The sequence below is a fragment of the Pseudorca crassidens genome, chromosome 4 (assembly GCF_039906515.1).
Source record: "Pseudorca crassidens isolate mPseCra1 chromosome 4, mPseCra1.hap1, whole genome shotgun sequence".
NCBI classification, from domain to species: domain Eukaryota; kingdom Metazoa; phylum Chordata; class Mammalia; order Artiodactyla; family Delphinidae; genus Pseudorca; species Pseudorca crassidens.
The window spans coordinates 127,866,071-127,888,731 of record NC_090299.1 but is presented as its reverse complement, the minus strand read 5'-3'; the positions used below and the strand labels follow the sequence as shown (position 1 = coordinate 127,888,731).

The 22,661-nt window shown below is 38.4% G+C and overlaps 1 protein-coding gene across 5 annotated transcripts in view; it reads left to right on the top strand.

The window, feature by feature from the left end:
• Positions 1-22,661, top strand: part of ARHGAP10 (Rho GTPase activating protein 10) — a 325,386-nt gene that overhangs the window by 267,324 nt on the left and 35,401 nt on the right. For all 5 annotated transcript variants that reach the window (XR_010943139.1, XM_067736723.1, XM_067736722.1 and 2 more), the window contains one exon: positions 4,699-4,849. Coding sequence is in view for 4 of the 5 variants with exons in the window: in XM_067736723.1 (XP_067592824.1) it covers positions 4,699-4,849 (151 nt within the window). In the remaining variant the exon portion in view is untranslated. The remainder of the gene's footprint in view (positions 1-4,698; positions 4,850-22,661) is intronic.

Below are 22,661 nucleotides of genomic sequence, written 5' to 3'. Positions count from 1 at the left end.
CAGAACAAAGGTGACATGATGTAGGGAAGTTAGGAGAGTCACACAATTCTGGAAGGAGACCTGGGTGCTAGAGGAATTTGCATCCATGCCATGGTTCTAGAATTGGAAAATCAGTGTTATATTTAAAGAAGACACACACTGGCTACACAGAACAAGATCAGCTAACTTTTAACTTCTAGAATCAGATTGCCAAGAAAGAAGACCAAATTTTAAAGTAAATAATTTACTGTTTCTTCCTCTTCTGAATTTAAAAAGAGTATCTTTTAAAATCATTTCTGATGTTTCAGAGAGAACCATGAGAGCATAGCTTTGTATCAATAGCTTTAAAAAAAAGAGAATTGAGAACTGAGGTTGATGCATTGGCAGACAAGGTTAAATGCATATAAAAGGTAATGCATTCTTGAAACATCTAGAAGAACATAGCACAATGATGGTGAGTCTATAATCTCCAGGTTTACTCTTTCTAAACAGATACGGAACAGTATAATTGGTGATTTTTCCCCTAAGAATTAAATTTTGTTTGTTTTTTCAACTGGCAGCGGGGGCTTTGGAATCAGAGTTGAGAGTTAAGATACCAACTGTGCCATCTTCACACTGTGGAGACTTGGGCTGATTGTTTAATCTTTGAGCTTTTATTGTTTTAAACTGTGAAGAGCAATACGTACCTCAGAGGTTCTTGAGGATATTGAAGCGCTTTAGAGAAAGCCTACCACCTAGTAGGTGTTTATTAAGTAATGAATGATAGAGAAAGTAATTTAAATCTCAAATTTCAGTGCTGAAATGTGGAAGTAAATACACAAAACAACCGTGTGATTGTAGGTGACTTTGGAATTTTGACAAGAGCCTCTGTTTATTGCTTCCCTTTAGTCCATTTCTTGATGAGTTTTTCCGCAAACACTTTTGATTAACTAAACGCTGAATTTGAGGAAGTCAAGACCTCAAGAAATTAATGACCTCTCAAAACAGTGGTTTAGTAGAGTAACGAGGGTCTGCATCCATTTTTATTATCACTATTTACTGGATGTGATCATATTTACAAATTAGAAAAGCTACCATTTACTTCTGGTTACTATGTACCAAGTGCTGTACCAAATACTTTATGAATGTCTCATTTAATCCCGGTAATAACTTGAGACATAAGTATTATGGCTCTCACTATATAAATGAGAAGATGAAATACACTCTTTTAATAATATGTCTAAGCCTCCATAGCTGGGAAGACTTAAAAGCCAGGATAGTACCTTTTCAAGTTAGCATCTGTGCTTTGGAACCACCTAATTTGATGATAGGTTAGCTCTTTGAAATGCTAATACACAGAATTTTTTGAGGGAATGGTTGGTCTTTAGAAGCTTTGAAACATTTCATGCCTGATTAGGACTTGGGAAGATCCAAGGAATTGATTGCATATGTCCAGTGCCACTTTTTTTTTTTTTTTTTTTCCTGCGGTACTCTCACTGTTGTGGCCTCTCCCGTTGCGGAGCACAGGCTCCGGACGCGCAGGCTCAGCGGCCATGGCTCACGGGCCCAGCCGCTCCGCGGCATGTGGGATCTTCCCGGACCGGGGCACGAACCCGTGTCCCCTGCATTGGCAGGTTCACTCTCAACCACTGCGCCACCAGGGAAGCCCCAGTGCCACTTTTTTTGAACTAATTTTTCTGGTGTTTCAATTTAGATTTTGGTCCATCCAAGACAAGTACAGAATGCTGTGGAATGACTGCCTAATGGGTATTTCTTAGCCTTGACTATACAAAAGAATCACCTGGGGAGCTTTAAAATGCAAACCACAGAAAAACAAAACAACCCCCCCCAAGCCCAGTCCCCATTCCTAGATATTCTCCCCCCTCCAGTTTTATTGAGATGTAATTGACATATAACATTGTATTAGTTGAAGGTGTACAACATAATGATTTGATATGGGTATATATTGTGAGAAATTACCCCAATAAATTTAGTTACCATCCATCATCACCTCACATAGTTACAATTTTTTTTTTTCTTGTGATGAGAAGTTTTAAGATGTATTCTCTTAGCAACTTTCAAGTATATAATATAGTGCTGGCAACTGTGTTCACCATGCTGGACGTTACATCCCCAGAACCTATTTATCATATAACTGGAAGAAGTTTGTACCTTTTGGCCACCTTCATCCATCCCCAGAGCTGTCTCTGGTAACCACCAATCTGCAGTCTGTTCTTTGTTTCTATGAGTTTTTTTTTTTTTTTCTTTTTTAAGATTCCACATATAAGTGACATCATAAAGTGTCGTCCTTCTCTGTCTGACTTATTTCACTGAGGTTGAAGGTGCATGCATGCTGTTGCATGTAGCAGGACTTTCTTCTTTTTGATGGCTCAATAATAGTTTCCTAGATACTCTGATGTAAACTGAACGATGTCATAAGTCTTCTGGAGACTTCTGGAGGCCCAGCTCTGGGATGTCTCAGATCAGCCCCCCAGGAACATTGGAGTCACACTCTTGGGTCCCGGTTTGCTTGGTATTCTGGCTCTGCAGACCGGGGCTGCTCTCACACCTTACTACCCTCACCCTCACTCTGTGTGGTGGTGGAGGAGAGTGGGGCAGGGAGGGGAAACCATGGTCAGCATTCTCATCATTCCAGTCAGTGCGATCTTCCAGGAAGAGCTGCTCGGAAGGTTATCAGCTATCCAGTGCCGGTTCTTGGGATATAACCTTTCCACTGTTTATTTATACTTTGGATATATTGGCTCTGTGTTGTTTGGTTTCTTATTCGAGTACCATTCCAGAGCCATGTGCCATGTTTATAAAGATCGAACATAAGTCAATGAGCTATTCCCAGTGTTGGTCACCCACAGGTGCTAGTTTCTTTTGATGGGATCAAGTTTTCCCACCTTTTCTTCTGTCCTTCACCATTGTCATCCTCTTCACAACCTAACTTCTCTCCTGTTCCCTCTACTTCACAACCTTCCTTAATTTGAACAATGAGAGATGGCAATAAGTCCAGATGTGGATGATAGTCTAGACAGCAGAGGATTTTGTTTTTTAACATCTTTATTGGAGTGTAACTGCTTTACAATGGTGTATTAGTTTCTGCTGTATAACAAAGTGAATCAGCTATACATAGACATATATCCCCCTATCTCCTCCCTCTTGCGTCTCCCTCCCACCCTCCCTTTCCCACCCCTCTAGGTGGTCACAGAGCACCGAGCTTATCTCCCTGTGCTATCTGGCTGCTTCCCACTAGCTAGCTGTTTTACATTTGGTAGTGTATATATGTCCATGCCACTCTCTCACTTCGTCCCGGCTTCCCCTTCCCCCTCCCTGTGTCCTCAGGTCCATTCTCTAGTAGGGACAGCAGAGGATTTTGGGCAGATGAGTAGTTTGCTGTTTCCAGACTGCCCTATTGGAGCACAAAGTCTGTGGAAATATGGTATTAGCAGGTTACCAGTTGGAGGACAAAACTAACTCTTAACTAGCAAATATTTGTCCACAGTAATTTAAACCATTTTTTATTCAGTTTACACATGAGGGGGCAGTATGGTACTTAGAAAGTAAATGCTCTGTTGAAATTGTTTATTTCTGTTGGTATACAGTAGTTTTTAGGTGAGAACTTTTAGACCATGAATATAATTCTGACACGTTTGTTAGCTATTAAATGTGATACATATATGCGATACGCTCACGCGTATACACAGGTCATGTTTTTATTCAAGTATATAAATAATAATCTCCTTGTAACAGTGGGGCTTTCACACAGGGCCTTTTATTGTGAGTTTTATATTTACAGTTTGTTTAATGCTAGCTGGCTTTCTTCGAGCATCTACCTTTAGAACATCAGCCTTCTGGAGATACAGTGTCAGGGTGATGTCTAAATATTTTATGTTATGACTTCATTGAGGGCTGAAGGGACTCCAGTGTTATTGGGGACAGGAAGCTTCTGAACTCAGGTCTTGGCAGCTATGAAAATTTTATTATGAATCACCTCTGTATGATATGCTTCCCTTTATGGCATAGTTTGCTTTTCTCAAGAGAAAAAAAAAATTGCTGAGCAAAGAAGCAGCACGTTTTAATTAATGTTGTTATTGCTGATAGATGGATGACACTGTAGATAATCAAGGTGCTGATACTCTAGGTTTCATAAATGGAGGGGAAATATTTAAGAGAAGTTGGAAGGTATTAAACGAATTGGTGAAATCTACGAAGCATTTTCTGAAAAATGCGCGTGGGAATCCGAAAGGTAATTTCGTAAAGCACAGGCTATTTTTAAATGTGTAAAAAATATTTGCGGTCATATGTTTCTGTTTCTGTAGTTTGAAAAAAAAATTGAGACTAGCATTTTGGCATAGATATAACTCTGTGTGAAATTGAATGGGATATTTGTTTTTAATATTTTATCCCGATTACTTCCTTTGCGGATGAAGAGCTGTGGTATTGTCTACATCTGGTGAAGATAGTTATACTTGTTTAGTTTGGGCATGAATCTGTTTTTAAATATAATGATTTGATGCTGCTTTTACTTAATTTTAATGAGAAATTTTATTTTGAAATCTCTGTTAAAAAATAAAGACTTACGGCTTAATACCCAAAATTTGAAGGCATGGATTTTTGGCTCCAACAGTCCCTTTTGGATGAACTCCAAATGTTGTTCGGTACTGGTATGACTGTTGGAAAACCCAGGTTTCTGTTCATGGAAAACAATTAATGTCCTTCATGTTTTGATGGCAGATTTTTAGGACCCTGCCTGACGCCACACTGCCTGAGCCAGTCACCCTGTCAGCATCACCCCCGAATGCTCCACCAAGGCAATCGAAGAGACAGGGCCAGAGGACTAAGAGACCCGTGGCTGTATATAATCTTTGTCTTGAACTGGAAGATGGTAAGATGTTAATTACATGTTTCTTCTTGATAGTCTGTTGCGAATATGGCAAAGCCTATGACCCCAGGGCGGGCCATGGTCTTCCATCCTTTGGATTTTAACTTCTTTTCCCCTTAAGATTATGATTTTTGAGATTAACGGGGCGGGGGCGTGGTAAATCTTTCCTTGTCAGGGAGAGAATGCACGTTTCAGTTTTGTGTTTGTCTTTGTTATTCACAGTTCTTTTTTTACTTTGAAAAGACAGCTAAAATTTCTTTTTGGGGAGACTTGTGTGACCTCCTGTGAGGTTACATAACCCCGAGACAAATGGAAGAGGAACTAAAATGAAAGTAGATCTTTCATGAGAGGAGCAGATTGGAGTCTGATGTTAAATGCATTGAGATCAAAGGCACGGGTCCCTGTGGCGCTGGGGTCTGTGCTTCTGCACCGTCCGGTTTTCTGACTTTCTTGTAAGGCAAGGAAGTGGGGTGGGGTGGCAAATTGACCACGGTCGGGGGCTAGGCTGAGTGGACCGAGCTGCAGTGGGACTCTGACCAGTGGAAGTCCTTACTTTCCATCCAAGCCACGCTGTTCCAACTCTCTGTTGTCATGTGGCCACCTTGTCTCAGTATTGCCAGATTGCCTCGTTTTTACTGGAGCCTAGAAATTGGAATTTTAAACACTGATCCCTACAAAACAAGGCTGTGAGCCATAGCGAGACCCCAGTTGCTGATTTGTAATCACGTAGTTATTGGCGTGGAGAATAAGATCGAAACTACCAAGGTTTTATTGGTTTGGAGGTGTGAGGTGATTGTCAAAGGGAAGGAGGAAATGAAGATAGAAACATACAATACCTCCATCGTAAGCAGCTGTATAATGAAATGTCACATAGCTAATATCCAAAGACCCATGCAAGCAGGTGACACCGGTCTTTAACTAACTCTCAGGGGATCTGTACACGAGGACTCAGAATGCCTCCTGTAGTGTGTGTGTGTGTGTGTGTGTGTGTGTGTGTGTATACACTTATATATTACACACACACACATATACACATGCACACACGTTAGTTTTAAAATCAGATCCTCATTTTCTAGAGAATGGGCATGATTTATTAAAGTCAACCTGTACTTTCAGAGCTTCCTTTTAGCCCTTAGTTTCAGCTTCTGAGCCCAGCCAACTTCTTATTCTCTGTTTCTTTTCTCGTGTTCACTCTCTCAACGGAGTTGCTAATAAGGAGTAAAGCTGACTGGTTTGAATTGAGCCTTGTCTTATCTATCACTTGTCCTCTGGAGGAAGTGTTAAAAAATTCGTGAACGAGGCAAATGTTGGAAAGTAGGAGGGGAGCAATATCAAGGCGATGTAAAACAATACCTACTTGGGCTCATCGGCCCTTGAGCAAAACTGAATTGACTCTGTTTCATAAAGGTAATGACCAAAGAGGGAATCACATCTACTTTGGGGGGTATTTTTAGGAATTGAATCAGAATAGCCAGTCATGTGTACATAGTTTACTAATTTTTTGATCATTGGGTTGCTGAATGATTATTATTAATGGGTAAGAAGCTGCTGAAGTGGTATTTAGCACATCTTTTATGGGAATACTCAAAATGGTGTACAATCATAGCTTTCCTAATTTTTAGGCCATATATAAATTCTGTACAACTCTTTAATTTTAAGGGAAAAAAGAAGATGGACAAATATTTAATTCCTGTAGTCTGTTTTTACGTTCACCATCTATATGATGTCTTATTGTACATTTTGTCTTTTTATAACTTTACATTGATCCTTCTGGATTGCAGCCTTTGATTTTTCCGGAAGTTGTTAGAATCAGAAAAGCCCATGATTTTGGTCATGGGGTGATTTTGTTTTATCTTACAGGTCATAAGATAAAGCAATTAAAACCTGTTATTTATCCTCTCCCCTGCCCCACCTATTATTTGTAGCTAAGCTTTAGTGAAACTCAAGTTGTGTGAAAAAGAATTATTTCAGGGAGAACAAAGTGGGATCCATGTTTTGCATATTCTAAAAAAAGAAATAAATGAAGAGGTGGTGAAAATGCTTTTGAAAGGAAGCATACAAGGAAAGGATATTAAAAGGCTATGTTGTTGATTATTACTTAGCACATTGAAAACTCTACCCTTTCAAAAAAAAAAAAAATCTCTTCTTATCACCAAGACTTAAATGTTTTTCAGTAGCCTGAGTCATCTAATTGTCAACTCTATTTGAAATTTTCAAAAGTTTAATCTTTTTATGTATTTTTTCTTATTGATGGTAGTTGAGTCACTTTCCATGCTTATCTAGTTTTGGTTAAGGTATGCATTAGTAGCCAACTTTGGTTGATGATTTTTCCAAATTTTTTAGTTTATTATGAGTCCGATAGAAGGTTTAAATGCAAGTATGTTTCCACCTTTACCCTCCCCCCATTTATTCACTGTAGTACAAGTTAAATTTGACTTAATAAAATCCAGGACAAATTATTTTTGTTTAAATTTAGGTAGATTATTTGCCAAGATTCAAGGAACTAGTTTGAATGACTGGAGAGTTTCCTCAGCTGTATGATTTGGTCACAGATTTGGTATTTGAGTGAAGTGGTTTTGTGGTATGTTATTTCTTCTGCATTGAGTAAGGTATGAAACCATGCGATGGACCCAACAGGCAACCCTGGAAAACACTCAGAACTGGTTTCAGTTCAGCATTAGGCAGATCAGAAAGTCGTCATTAGCAGTCAGCAAGCCTGTTAGCATGAGCTGAAGTAGGATAGACCTAGAAGTGGAGAATCCTAGCTTAGCTGGTGTGAAATAGGAGAGACGCCCTCCGCTGTTAGACATCGTTTTTCAACCCCGCCCCCCAAGTTTAATTAAAGACACTTAATATCTTTACTTTAACAGAGGCTTTAATTGGTATTGGCACATTTAGCCATACTGCATACACAATGCTCATTTATTTTCCTTTTTAACATGTGATTTAATGGCATTAAACTTGTTATTTGCAGAAGACTTTAGAATTCTAGTTGCTTGCTTAAAGATCTCTGTTGATGATTAAGATGAACTGAAATGGATATATTATCCAGCTAGATTTCTTTAAATAGAGCAGCTGTTAATTTTTTCTGAAATTCTTTTTATTATTTTGTAGAAGCCATATCGTTCATTTTCATGTAGCATTTAATAGTCTCACAAACCTCAAAGCTGAGCAGATTTGGCTACGTCAGTTGTTGGGAAATAGCAAAATATGAGGTAGGCTGCTAAGTGCTAAAAAGAAGATGCAAAACTCAAAGGCTTCCTTTTATTTCGTTCTCAGGTTATCTTTGTGTTTTTATTTCCTTAGAAGTGGTAGTAACGTAACTCAAAAAGTTCAGTGTATGTCGTGTTTTTGTTTATACCTGCCCACTCCAAATTTATGTCCTTCCTACCTCTTTTTTTTTTTTTTTTTTGCGGTGTGCGGGCTTCTCACTGTTGTGGCCTCTCCCGTTGCAGAACACAGGCTCCGGACGCGCAGGCTCAGCGGCCATGGCTCACGGGCCCAGCCGCTCCGCGGCATGTGGGATCTTCCCGGACCGGGGCACGAACCCGTGTCCCCTGCATTGGCAGGCGGACTCTCAACCACTGCGCCACCAGGGAAGCCCTACCTCTTTTTTTAATTATATAAATTTCAGGTGTACAGCATTATAATTTGACATCTGTGTACACTACACAGTGATCACCGCCACAGGTCTAGTTATCATCCATCACCATACACTTGACCCCGTTTACCCCTTTCATCCACTCCCCAACCTTCTTCCTCTCTGGTAACCACTAATCTGTTCTCTGTATCTATGTGTTTGTTTTATTTTGTTCATTTGTTTTGTTTTTTAAGATTTCAGATGTGAGTGAAATCATATGGTATTTGTCTTTCTCTCTCTGACTTACTTCATATAGCAGAATGCCTCCAATGTCCATCTGTGCTGTCACAAATATCAAGATTTCATTCTTTGTCATGGCTGAGTTGCATACATACATATACAATATGTATGGTACACATATGTATATTCATCTATTGATGGACACTTAACGTTGTTTCCATATCTTGACTATTGTAAATAATGCTGCAATGAAAATTGGGGTGCATGTGTCTTTTTGAATTAATGTTTTTGTGTTCTTTGGATAAATACCCAGAAGAGGAATAGCTGGGTCATATGGTAGCTCTCTTCTTAACTCTTTGAAGAACCTCCATACTGTTTTCCCTAGTGGCTGCACCAAGTTATATTTCCAGAAACGGTGTACTAGGGTTCCCTTTTCTCCATATTCTCTCCAGCATTTGTTATTTATTGTCTTTGTTAATAGCCATTCTAACAGGTATGAGGTGATAGCTCATTGTGGTTTTGATTTGCATTTTCCTAACAATGGATGATATTGAACACCTTTTCATGAGTCTTTTGGCCATCTCTCTGTGTTGTTTTGGAAAACGTCTGTTCACATCCTCTGACCATTTTTCAGTTGGGTTGTTTTATTTATTTATTTTTGCTTTTGTTGTTAAGTTGTATGAGTTCTTTATATATTTTGATATTTTTAGATATTAATGCCTTATTGGATATGTGATTTGCTAATATCATCTCCCATTCAGTAGGTTACCTTTTCATTTGGTTGATCGTTTCCTTCGCTGTGCAGAAGCTTTTTAGTTTGATGTAGTCTCATTTGTTTATTTTTCCTTTTGTTTCCCTTGCCTTTGAAGTCAGATCCACAAAAACATAGCCAAGACCGATGTCAGTGATGTTACCACCTCTGTTTTCTTCTAGGAATTTTATGGTTTCACCTCCTACATTCAAGTGTTTAATCCATTTTGAGTTGATTTTTGTGTGTGGTGTAAGATAGTGGTCTAGTTTCATTCTTTTGCATGTTGCTGTCCAGTTTTCCCAATGCTGTTTATTGAAGAGACTGTCATTTCTCCATTGTATGTTATTTGCTCCTTTGTCATAATTTAATGGTCCATATATGTGAAGGTTTATTTCTGGACTCTCATTCTGTTCTGTTGATCTGTGTGTCTGTTTTTGTTCCAGTACCACGCTGTTTAGATTACTATAGCTTTGTAGTATAGTTGCAAGACAAGGAGTGTAATACCTCCAGCTTTGTTGTTCTTTCTCAAGATTGTTTTGGCCATTTGGGGTCTTTTGTGGTTCCATACAATTTTTAGAGTCATTTGTTCTGCTTCTGTGAAATATGCCATTGGCATTTTGTTAGGGATTTCATTGAATCTGTAGAGAGCATGGATATTTTGGCAATATAAATTCTTCTAATCCATGAGCATGGAATATCTTTCCATATATTTGTGTTTTCTTCAGTTTCTTTCCAGTGCCTTATAATTTTCAGTTTACAGGTCTTTCACCTCCTTGGTTAAATTGATTTCCAGGTATTTCATTCTTTTTGTTGCAATTGTAAATGGGATTGTTTTCTTAGTTTCTGTTTATGGTAGTTTGCTATTAGTGTATATAAATGCCACAGATTTCTGTATATTGATTTTGTATCCTGCAACGTTAATGAATTCATTTATTCTGTTTTTTTGATGGAGGCTTTAGGGTTTTCTCTGTATGGTATCATGTCATCTGTGGGTAGTGACAGTTTTACTTCTTCCTTTCTGGTTTGGATGTCTTTTATTTCTTTTTCTTACCTAATTGTTGTGGCTAGGACTTTCATACTATGTTGAATAAAAGTAAGGTGAGAGCGGGCATCCTTGTCTTTTTCCTGATCTTACAGGACAAGCTTTTAGCTTTTCACTGTTAGGATATGATGTTAGCTGTGGGTTCGTCATATATGGCCTCATTATGTAAAGGTACATGCCCTCTATACCAACTTTGTTGAGAGTTTTGAATTTTGTGAAATGCTTTTTTGGCATCTGTTGAGATGATCATATGGTTTTTATCCTTAATTTTGTTGATACGATGTATCATGTTGATTGATTTATGGATGTTGAACCAATCTTACATCCCTGGAATAAATCCCACTTGATCATGATGTAAGATCCTCTTAATGTATTTAATGTATCATTGGATTTCGTTTACTAATATTTTGTTGAGGATTCTTTTCATCTATGTTCATCAAGGATATTGGCTTGTAATTTTCTTTTTTTGTGGTGTTCTTGTTTGGTTTTGGCATCAGGGTAATGCTGGCTTCATAAAATGTGTTTGGAAGATTTCTCTCCTCTTCAGTTTTTTTGGAAGAGTTTGAGAAGGATAGGTATTAAATCTTTGAGTGTTTTGTAGAATTAACCAGTGAAGCCATCTGCCTGGGCTTTTGTTTGTTGGGAGATTTTTGGATTTCTGTTTCAACCTCCTTACTAGTAATTGGTCTATTCCTTCATGATTCAGTTGTGTGTTTCTAGAAATTGATGCACTTCTTCTAGGTTGTCCAATTTGTTAGCTTGTAATTGTCTGTAGTAGTTTCTTATGATTCTTTGTATTTCTCTGGTTGTTACTTCCCGTCTTTGATCTCTGATTTTATTTAGTTGAGCCCTCGTTTTTCCCTTGGTGAGTCTAGCTAAAGGCTTGTCAATTTTGTGTTTTCAAAGAACCAGATCGTAGCTTCATTGATCTTTTCTATTGTTTTTTTTAATCTCTTTCATTTATTTCCACTCTTGATTATTTCCTTCCTTCTACTAATTTTGGACGACTTTGTTCTTCTTTTTTCAGTTCCTTTAGGTGTGAAGTTACTGGAGTTTTTCTTGTTTCTTGAGGTAGGCCTGTATTGCTATGAACTTTCTTTGCTACATCTTGTTGATTTTGGCATGTCGTATTTCTGTTTTTATTTATCTCTTGGTATTTTTTTATTTCTCCTTTGATTTCTTCAGTGAGCCATTGGTTGCTCAGTAGCATGTTGGCTTATCTCCATGTTTTTGTGGTTTTTCCTTTTGTTTCTTGTGATCGATTTCTAGTTTCATACCATTGTGGTTGGAGAAGATGCTTGATACGATTTCAGTCTTCTTGAGACTTGTCTAGTGACCTAACATGTAATCTGTCTTGGAGAATGTTCCATATGCACTTGAAAAGAGTGTGTATTCTGCTTTTGGATGGAATATTCTGTATTTGTATATATCTATTAAGTCCATTTGGTCTGATGTGTTGTTTAAATTCAGTGTTTCCATATTAATTTTCTATCTGGATGATCTATCCATTGATATAAGTGAGGTGTTAAAGTCCTCCACTATTATTGTATTGCCTTTAATATCTCTTTATGTCCATTAATATTTGCTTTCCTATATCTTGGTGCTCCTCTGCTGGGTGCATATACATTTATAAATCTTATATCTTCTTGTTGGATTGACCCCTTTATCATTATGTAATGCCCTTCTTTGTCTTTTATTACAGTCTTTGTTTTAAAATCCATTTTGTCTGATATGAGTGTAGTTTCTCCAGCTTTCTTTCATTTCCATTTGCATGGAATGTCTTTTTAAGTCCCTTCACTTTGAGTCTCTGTGTACCCTTTCTTGTGAAATGAGTCTCTCTCCATTCAGCCATTCTGCCTTTGATGGGCAAATTTAGTCTATTTACATTTAAAGTAATTATTAACAGGTATGTACTTATTGTCATTATGTTAATTGTTTCCTGGCTGTTTTTGTAGTTCTTCTCCGTTCATTTCTTCTCTTTCTTGCTTCCTTTGTGTCTTGGTGGGTTTTTGCGCGTGTGCACGCACGTGTGTATGTATGTGTGTTATGCTTACATTCCTTTGTCATTTTCTTTTGTGTGTTTACTGCAAGTTTTTTTCCCTGTTGTTTCAATGAGGTTTACATATAACATCTTAGTAAATAGTAGCCCATTTTAAATTGGTAACCTCTTAAAGCTTTGGAATGTGTCCAAATTTATCTTTTTACTCCCCCCATCACATTTTATACCTTTGATGACACATTTTACATGTCATTTTGTGCATCTTTTAACCAATTGTTTTAATTTTAGTTAAGTTTACTACTTTTGTCTTTTAACCTTCATGTTTGCATTTTAAGTGGTTTCACTACCTGTATTATATATTTACCTTTTCCAGTGATGTTTTTACTTTTATGTGTTTTCTCATTATTAATTAGTGCCATTTCTTTTCAGCTTAAAGAAGTCACTTTAGCATTTCTTGTAGGGCTGGTTTAGTGGTGATAAACTCCTTTAGCTTTAGCTTATCTGGGAAACTCTTAATCTCTCCTTCAATTCTGAATGATAACTTTGTGGGTACAGAATTCTTGGTTGGAAGTTTTTCCTGTCAGCACTTTGAACATGTTGTGTCACTCCCTTCTGGACTGTAAAGTTTCTGCTGAAAAATTTGCTGATAGCCTTATGGGGTTTTTCTTGTATGTAACAAGTTGTTTTTCTTTTGCTGCTTTTAGGATTGTCTCTTTGTCCTTAACTTTTACCATTTTAATTATAATATGTCTTGGTGTGTGTCTTTTTGGTTTCATCTTGCTTGGAACTCTTTGGGCTTCCTGGACCTGGATGTCTCTTTCCTTCCACAGATTAGGGAAGTTTACAGCCACTATTTCTTCAAATAAGTTTTCTGGCCCTTTCTCTCCCTCTTCTCCTTCTAGGACCCCTGTAATATAAATATTCTTCTTCTTGATGTTGTCTCAAAGGTCCCTTAAGGTATCTTCACTTAATTTTTGTTTTCTTTTTGCTGCTCTGTCTGGGTGAGTCCTATTGTTTTCTCTTCCAGCTTGCTCATTCATCCTCCTGCCTCATTTAGTCTGCTGGTGAGCCCATGTAGTGCATTTTTCAGTTCAGTTATAACTTCTGTTTAGTACTTGCTTATATTTTTCTGTCTCTTTGTTGAAGTTCTCACTGTGTTCATCTATTCTTCTCCCGAGTTCAATGACTACCTTTATGACTATTAATTTGAACTCTGTGACAGGTAGATTGCTTATCTTTGTTTCCTTTTGTTCTTTTTCTGAGGCTTTGTCTTTTTCTTTTGTTGGAACCTATTCCCTTGTCTCCTCATTTTGCCTCATTTTGTGTTTGTTTCTATGTATTAGGTAAATCAGCTATCTCTCCCAGAATTGAAGGAATGGCCTTATTTAGGAGATGCCTTGTGGGGCTCAGAAGTGCATTACTGACTGGCCACCAGAGCCAGGCATTCAGGGAGTATCCCCTATGTGGGCTGCATGTGCCCTCTTGTGGTGGCAACGTGGCTGCTGGTGCAGTGTCTGGTGGACGGGGCTGGGTCCCGGACCCTTAGTACCTTTTTATATAAAGAGAGACTGTTGTGTTTGTCCCCATACACAAGGAAGGTTCATGAGGCTGTATGAGGTATATTCTTTGCTATTTTCTCTTCAAGGCAGAAGAAACATTTTAAAAGAAGGTTTGGTGAGTGAGAAGAGGATTATCATCTGAATTTTGACTAAGCTCTCCCATTCTTCCTTTATGCTAGCTCTAATTTTAAACACAACTAGACATTCACAGGACTAGTTTTATTTGTATCTTCTTTGGTAATTAGGTATTCTTTGCCTGTCTTCTTTTGTACATGGTATAGCAGTTTGTTTATTTAGACAACAGAAAAGATATGACTTATAAAGAGTTGAAAACAAAATCATCTTGCGAGCCAATTGGCAGGATTTAATATTATTTTAGGGTAGTTCTTACTTTGGGTATCGTTAGGTTGGCACTTTCCCACTTGGATCCCGGATGTGCTAACTGGAGCCCATTTTGTTGAACACGTATTATTGTAGTCCTACAGTGTGGTAGAGAACATGACGAGGATGCAGAACTTTATAGGCAAAAAAGTGAAAATACAACTGTTGAAGGGGAGATGGGGTAACAATAAAGCAGGACCATTTTCCTCCTTTCTTAAAGGAAGAACGTATCCTGATATGCATCAGTCTGTAAAATCAGGGTGGGACAGATCTGTCTTGTAGGAGTCAAGAAGGCCATGGTAAAAGGCTGGTTAAGTAATTTAAGCTTAGGTTGATGTGGGCTTGAGTGAGCTCTAGGAATTGAAAATAAAATGGATATCTGGTAGAAATGTGAAAGCAAGTTGTTGGTACTTCTCCACTGACCAGGTGTGGAGAATGAAGGCAGCTAATCAACACAGATGTCATCAGCCACATTGTAGGCTCATAGGTAAATCTTTTCCTTGTGTTTATGTCTTAGTTTTGTCCTGAGGCTTTTTTTTAATATATATCTTTAGACCATCTTTCCATCAAAAGGAAGAAATCATCTCATCTTGTTAGTGTCTTCAATACATATTGTTATATGTAACTTGTTTAGAAAATAGGTTTGGTATAAATAGTGTATGTGGAAAGCCAGTGGACAGAGAAATGTTAAGTAATAACTGAAATGCTGTGTCTTCTTAGAGAAAGATTAGTCTCATAATTATGAACAATGTAGAGCTCAGTTTTCTCCTACTTTACCTCGCAGACTTATATCCATTCAGTCACAGGCTTATGTAAAGGATGGGCGGCCCCCACCATACTCAAAGATGTTTATTTCTGTAGAAGTCAAGGATGGAGAGCTGACAGTCACGGCAACTATGCACTCTCCAATCTCAGCTCCCAAGGGAGTATCTTTAGAGGGGTAGATTGGGCATTTGGGATTGACATGTACACACTGCTATATTTAAAATAGATAACCAACAAGGACCTACTGTATATCACAGACAACTCTGCTCAATATTCTGTAATAACCTAAATGGGAAAAGAATTTGAAAAAGAATAGATACATGTATATGTATAACTGAATCACTTTGCTGTATACCTGAAACTAACACAACGTTGTTAATCAACTGTGCTCCAATTAAAAAAAAAGAAATGACCTTCATGAAAGCATGCTTTCGTAAGTGAATTGTTACTACCCCCGTCCTCCCTCAGATTGTATCAGGACACTTATGTGAGAGAAGAATCACTGTAAAACCATTTTTGATGTGGATTTTCAGAGACCTTCTGCAGCTATTGACATTTCCTTATAGACATAGCTGATCAGCTTGCAGAGATTAATAATCAGCCCAAGTAACCGGCTGCAAGCAGATCTATGTCTTATGCTTGGTAATCTTCTCTCGATTCTTACCATTTTTTTGCATGACGCTTCACGGGTAGATTCTGGATAATAACTTTCCAAAGGCCGAGCCATCTTACCACCTCCTCTGAGCAAAGTCATGATTCCCTGGCATGGAATTACTGTGTTGTGAAGTTAAATCTAAGACCGGGCTTGAATCCAGTGACAGGCTCTGTCGACAGATTATTTCTCACTTTTACCGTGATGAGATCAATGGGTTGGAAAAGGCAGCCAGAAATGCCAGGGCTGCGATTGAGTTGTGACCTGCCCATAGATCATGCCCGCTGCTTCTCCTGCACCGGCGTCTCCCCAGACGCTTCCTCGAAGCTCAGCTCCCCTAATGTTAGTGACAAAGCACGAGGCACCTTCTTATATGACTTCCTCTATAATCTTAACTATGCTCCTGTGTGGGATGAACATTTCCCCCTCTCTCTGGAGGGGGAAGAAAAAAAGTCTTATTTAACGCCTTAAAAAAGTTCATGGCAGGTAACTAGAATAGAAGAGAGAAAAATTCTTTAAAGCTTGTCTCCCTGTGGTGTGGGTTTTTTCCTCACTTCTAATAGCTTTTATTTTAATTTCTAGTTCTGAATTCAAGCAGCTGTCACTCTCTTTATAGCCCTCTTTGAAACACTTACAACGTAGGAGGTAGCCGGGCTGTCTAAGAAACATCTTTTCAAACCAGCTGAAGTATTGTTTATCCTGAATGAAATAGAATTTTTAAGGCTGTCAGGAGTGACTGATTTGAAACGTTTCCTTTGTAGCTAGGAAGATGAGGAGAAATCTTGAAGGGGAAGGTATTATCTCAGTGTGGCCAATTCCAAGCAATTGTTATTACTCAGAAAACTCTTATGGACCGTGATAAAAATTACCAGGAGATAAGACTGCTGTCTACAATTAATAGAACCAAACAAACCTGTGGTCAGTTTATTTGTACTTACTGAATCCTTCCCAGCTGTTGAGGAAAAAGAAATGATGTGAGATCGAGTCAACTGTGGAGGCTACTCCTGTAACGAGTTGTGTCTCCTTGCCTTTTATGAACTCTGGGTCGCAACCTTGCAGCCTGGCTCCTTCCAAATGCTCATTCTGCTTGGCATGGCAGAAGACACACGTCTTCTAGGCAGTATTTAGAAGGAGTCCAGTGTCAACCTTGGGTGGAAAAAAAAATCTTCAAACCTATTACAGTGAATTAGACGGCTGACATTTTGCATGTACTAATATTTGTTCTCTGAACTCAGCAACAGGAGTCTTTGAGCTTGAATGGTGATGGTGGCTGTGGTTTTATTTTACTCTTTGGGTCAGAATAGAAATAGTGACTCTTTAAGTCTCTGGTTATTATCTTAGTTATTTTAAAGGTGGACTCTTTTTCTTAAAAATTTTAATAGTTAATGTGAGAACAGGATACAAAATTTGGAGGGTAATAGTACACAGTTACAGATACCATACTATATGCCGGCTACTGTTAGCAATATTCGTTAAACTTAGGTAACCCTCGTAACAATCCTATCGGTAGTATTATTATCCGTATTTTATAATTGGGGAAACTGAGGCTCAGAGAAGGTCAGGAGCTCACCTGAGTCTCCTGGCTAGTGAGTGACAAAGCCAGGATTAACCAGTCCCATTCCAGAGTCTGGGCTCCTTACCACTCTGCTCAAGTGCAAACCCAAGTGCCTCAGCAAATGGTCTTCTCTTCTCTGGAGTTTTCCTTGGCCAGTCTTTTCAGAGATGTCATGTGCCTTTCAAACAATACATTGATTTATTCTTTTTTAATTTTAAGAGTGATTGTTAGTTTTTCCATTAAAAACAGTGGCTAGTTTTGTTGTAAAGGAATCAGAGTGATGGTTTTGATGAAGGAGATGAAGGAGAAGAAAGGGCCAGAGATGAGGATGGATTTAAACCTGGGACACAATACACTGTAACAAAAATGGGTCCTCTAAGAGAAAGGAGTCGCTCATTTTTATGGGCAGGGAGAAGGAAAAGCAATCATTTTATTTCAGTATATTTATTTTATCGTGATGTAGATACCCATTTACCTAAATGAACAAATATCTGGTCTTACGTTAGTTGCAGTAAGGTGAAAAGTCTCCATTCAATCCCATCAACTCAGTCCCTGCAAACCAAATCTGTAACCACTGCTATTAATAGATTGAGCCATGTCAGAGGGCCAGCTCTCAGTTCCAAAGTTATCTAATATCAGCAATTTCAAATGTTTTTTCATTTACATGTCATTTCAACCTATAGTTTCTTAAATCCTTTCAAAGTTAAAATTCCAAATTGGATTGCTGGCCGCTGTTATTAGGAGGGTCGTATCACATGAAACTGCTCTGCTGTTTGTCTATGTCAAAACTGATTGAATAGCAGCAGTTTGACTTGGTTCAACCTATAGTTTCTTATTTTTCCTTCTAGAATCCTTCATGTACATATAAGCAGAGATGAATAGAGATTTTTATATATCCCCTGTGTGCTCAAAAGCTAGTTGTGCACCGTATTTTTAAAAACTTTATATCTGGTATTGTTTTCATATCAACACAAAAAGAGTACCCTCTCCTTTTTCACTGCTGTATAGTATTCTGTATGTTCTGTTGTGTGGGTGTGCTCCTAAAGGCCTTGTTCTACAGCCAGACATAAGCAGGTGGTACAGGTCCTCAGTCATCACACACAGGCGTCTAGCCTTCCAAGGATCACAGAAATGTGTCCACAGAAATAATATACATGGTGTGATTTTGAATGACTAAAGTAAGTTATAAAACAGAATTTCAGAATAGCCTCACTTCTAAAGGGAAAACTGTGTGAATAAGTGTATAATCATAGAAATAAATCCGGAATAATATTAATCAGTTATGACAGTGGTTTTCCTTAGGAAGTGAGAGAATGATGATTTTCTTCTTTAAACGTATCTGTATTTCTTTTTCCTTGTTATATACATGTACGTATATACACATATATGTATATACACATATATACACATATATACGTGTACATATATACACATATATACACATGCATCATGCATACGAGTATGTGTATTTAAGTTACAAAAGTTTCAGCCTAAAACTGATGCAAGTTGTGCTTGTTATTTGGCGTGTTGGGTGTAAGTTGAAGATTTTGAAGTGCAAAGAGTGAAGCAGAGCCCAAGAGAAAAGCATATGGAGTCGCGCTAGCATGAGTTGACCTGGAGAAATTTCACTGGCAGTACATTGAGAATGGGGAGCTGTCACGCTTAGTGTTTTCCTGTTGGATTTAATGCATCTTTCACCTTCTACCTGGGCTGCTCTCAAAGTCACATTGTCCTAGCGTTTTGGGGATCACTATCACTGGAAATACTTAGGCCACAAAGAGTTTTATTGAGTGGTAGAATTATTTGTGGTTACATTTGGATTTAACCTAACCTGGATTTAAATCCCTGTTCTCTTCTTACTGTCTTATATGACCTAGGCAAATTCCCCTTTGAAGCCTCCTGAGTTTGGGTCAGTAAACTTCCCCGTGGCTTTTGCCACGAACAAATGAGTTCATGGCTGTAAACCACCCAATATTTAGTGAATACTCAATTTTAGCTTAGATTTTCCAGCGGGCCTGATGTGTAAAAGAGAGGGCTTCAAATATATTTTCCTGTGTGGTATACTTTCCAAGAAAATGTACTTAGTCTTTTGTGTTTGGTTATTTTTGTCCAGCTTAATAAGTTTATTGGTTGCTACCTTAAACTGACAATTGATAATAATGTACATTGTTCAGGTGAAAAGAATGATGTGATGGGGGAGGAGGATAGGTAAGTAGCTAGGAGTCCAACAACCCTCCTTTCTCAGCTGGACTGGAGTGTGTTCTGAACCCACTGCTCTAAATTTCCTGAGCTGTCAAAATGTCAGGCTTCCTCAGAAGTTTATGCAAGACAGCTTGATTCAGTATCTGATTACTTTTTGGTTCCTAAGGATAATCGTAGATGGTGGTTATATTTTTTGTTTATATAGGCAGAAATCTCAGTCTGTAAATAATGCCTCTGGACTGTGATTACGATATAAAAATGCTCTCTGCTTTACAGAGTAAAGCAATTTGCTTTGACTTCTATTGACATTGCAGCTGAACTGGTCTTATTCACTTTGTAATTGAATTGCTACAGCCTTTCATTGACCTTGTAAGTAGCAGAGGTGGTTCCTGGAGTTGTAACGTAAAGCCTGTTAGCCGCTGCTGTAACGTTATAATGGGGTCTGTGTTTTATGTCATGCGATTAGAACACAGCCGATTCCCTCATCAGCGTTTCCTAGCATACACTTTTGCCATGTCTTAGCCATTCGGTAGCTTTTCAGGCAGGCGTTATGCTTAATTTTTAATATCTTCAGACAGTAGAAAATAAAATCTGCTTTATAATTGTATGGCAATTTCATTACATCTTTTCACGCCTTACTGTGACAGTTTAACTTGTAGTTTAGGAGTTGACTTCTCTCTTATTCAGTTTTCTGGGGGGGATGCATATCTATGTGTACTTTTGTTTTTTGGACTTTTTGGACTGGGAGTGGGAGGTTATTTCATTGAGAGTCACATTTCCCTTTCCTAGACATGATTTCAGATAAAGAAATTATATTACCCAAGGGAATTATTCTTAGCTAGCCGCTGACTGTCATTAACCTGCATGTTAATTAGCTTTATCATGGTTCCCATTATGGTTTGTCTTGTTTGGTGAGGCCAAATGAAATGAGAGGAACTGGGACATCTTGCCCTACCGCCCCCAGCATGACATTGCTTTAACTTGCAGCAGAACTGAGAATTGGGGTCAGTGGGACTTTACGAACCTTTCCTTCCACTTGGCAATTATAACTGGTCTCTCAGTGCACCTTTCACTGCTGAGAAATACAATTAGCGTTCTTTCCTTAATGGGCAGTTGGCAGGGTTAATTTCTTATTACCCCCCTCCCGTTTGTTTCCCTAATGGAAGATTTTCTGATCAAAGAATCTAAACTGTTTTCTCTTAATAGTCATTTACTACCTACTGCTCTGTGGACAGCAAAGAAGAATTCCCTTTGAATGGGAGGGTTGGATTTGGTTTTTTTAAAGAAAGACACCCAATTACATTAGCAATTTTAAAAGTTCAATTTTAAAGTCAAACTTTGAGTCTCCTAACCTATCTTTATTATTCTAATTAAAGAAAGGAATTGTGTGTGTGTGTGTGTGTGTGTGTACGTACAAACTAATGTACAAGATAATATAACTCTTTTGGCTTACGTTTTTAGAAGGATAAGAATAAATATCTGGCCTGAAAAATATATCGGCTTTACTTTCTGTCTTGCATTGGATTCCTTTTTTGTGTGGGGGGGTGACTTCTTTTTCTCTCTATAGATCTTGTCTGTATAACGCCACTATTGCTAGTGCCTCATAATGCAAGGTCTCTCAATTCCGTGGCCATTTTAGTTGAAGTAGACTAAGCATATGGGAAGCTATGAAGGCAGTGCTGGGTTTTCTTTGGCTGGTTAGGTGTTAGTGGGGTTTGGGATCTGATCCTGACCCTTCTCAGCCATGCTGCTCACAGACTGCTCTGTTGTGCACTAGTCATTCCGTGTGTATACTGCCGCTTCTAGTTCGAGAAGCTCATAGGACTCCGTGAGGTTCTGGGTGAGTATCTAAGTATGCTATGAAGAAACAGGCCTGTTCACTTTTTTTTTTTTTTTTTTTTTTAACTAGCCAAAGAGTGGGCTACTTGGACGAAACTAGTCTTAGATAATCCAGCTAGGCAGGACAGGCTGTCTTTCTATGTTGTTGGAATGTAGCCTTTTCCTGTTTTCCTCAGTCTCAATAAATTTGGGTATCTGGTCACACTGGTATCTGCACATCAGTAAATATGGGGATGCTAGCGCTAAGGACCAGATGCAAAACCAAAATACTGGGCAGAACTGTAATCCTCCCTTTGGAGCAGTAGTGAGTGTTAAGCTGTTGTGGAAGTCATGCTCCTTTACTTAGCCTTGGAACCCTTGAATGTTTCATTGACTACAACAGTCTCACCCAGTAATTTGAAAGCAAGAAGACATTATGATGTACTTCTAAGACTTAGGTAGGAAGAGTGAGGCTATGTATGACTCAAGTGTTCTTGAGTGTCCTTGTTAAAAGTAGAGTGCTCTCCTAGATGGGTTAGTGTTCCAGTGCAGTATGACAGTTCTATGATGTCTCATTTCTCATGAGTTAAGTAGTATACTTTGACTTGTATTAACTACATTTCAGGGACCAGCACCGCTCAGTCCATGCTACTTTTCCTGTACACAGGGTCATTAAAGAATGGATGGTGGCTATGTCCTTTGATCTCTATCAACCTTAAAATGCCACTGTTGGCACCCATCCCATCTGTTATGCTGGCCTTATGAACATTGGTGGGGGAATGTTTTCCTTCTACTGTTTCATATGTTGAAGCATCTCACCAGCTCCTAGACAGATTTAGTTTTATTTATAGAGGTCACTTCCATATTTATTGTTCAGCATCAGGTTTTATATACAACGTCAAGTCCCATTGCATATTGAGCAGGGGGAGGGAAAACATAAATTTTGGTTTACTCTAATTTACACTAGTCAGTGCAGTATTAGAAACTAGCTTTTGACATGATGAAATATAGCAATTCAGACTTTCTTTTAGCATAGTAGAAATTACATCAGAGTGTCTTTGAAATGAGTTTGGGAGTACTGTTCTTGATGGTAGGCACCCTTCTCCTTTTCAGTATGCTGTGTGTCCTGGGTGACCTTAGGAAGAAAGACCACTATGGCTCGAAGGAGATTTTATTGATGTCATAATATCTGCCACATGATGGAAACTAGGGCAGCCTGAATATTTTCTGCTTAGTTCAAAGGTTGTATTTTGAACAGGCTTATATAAGTT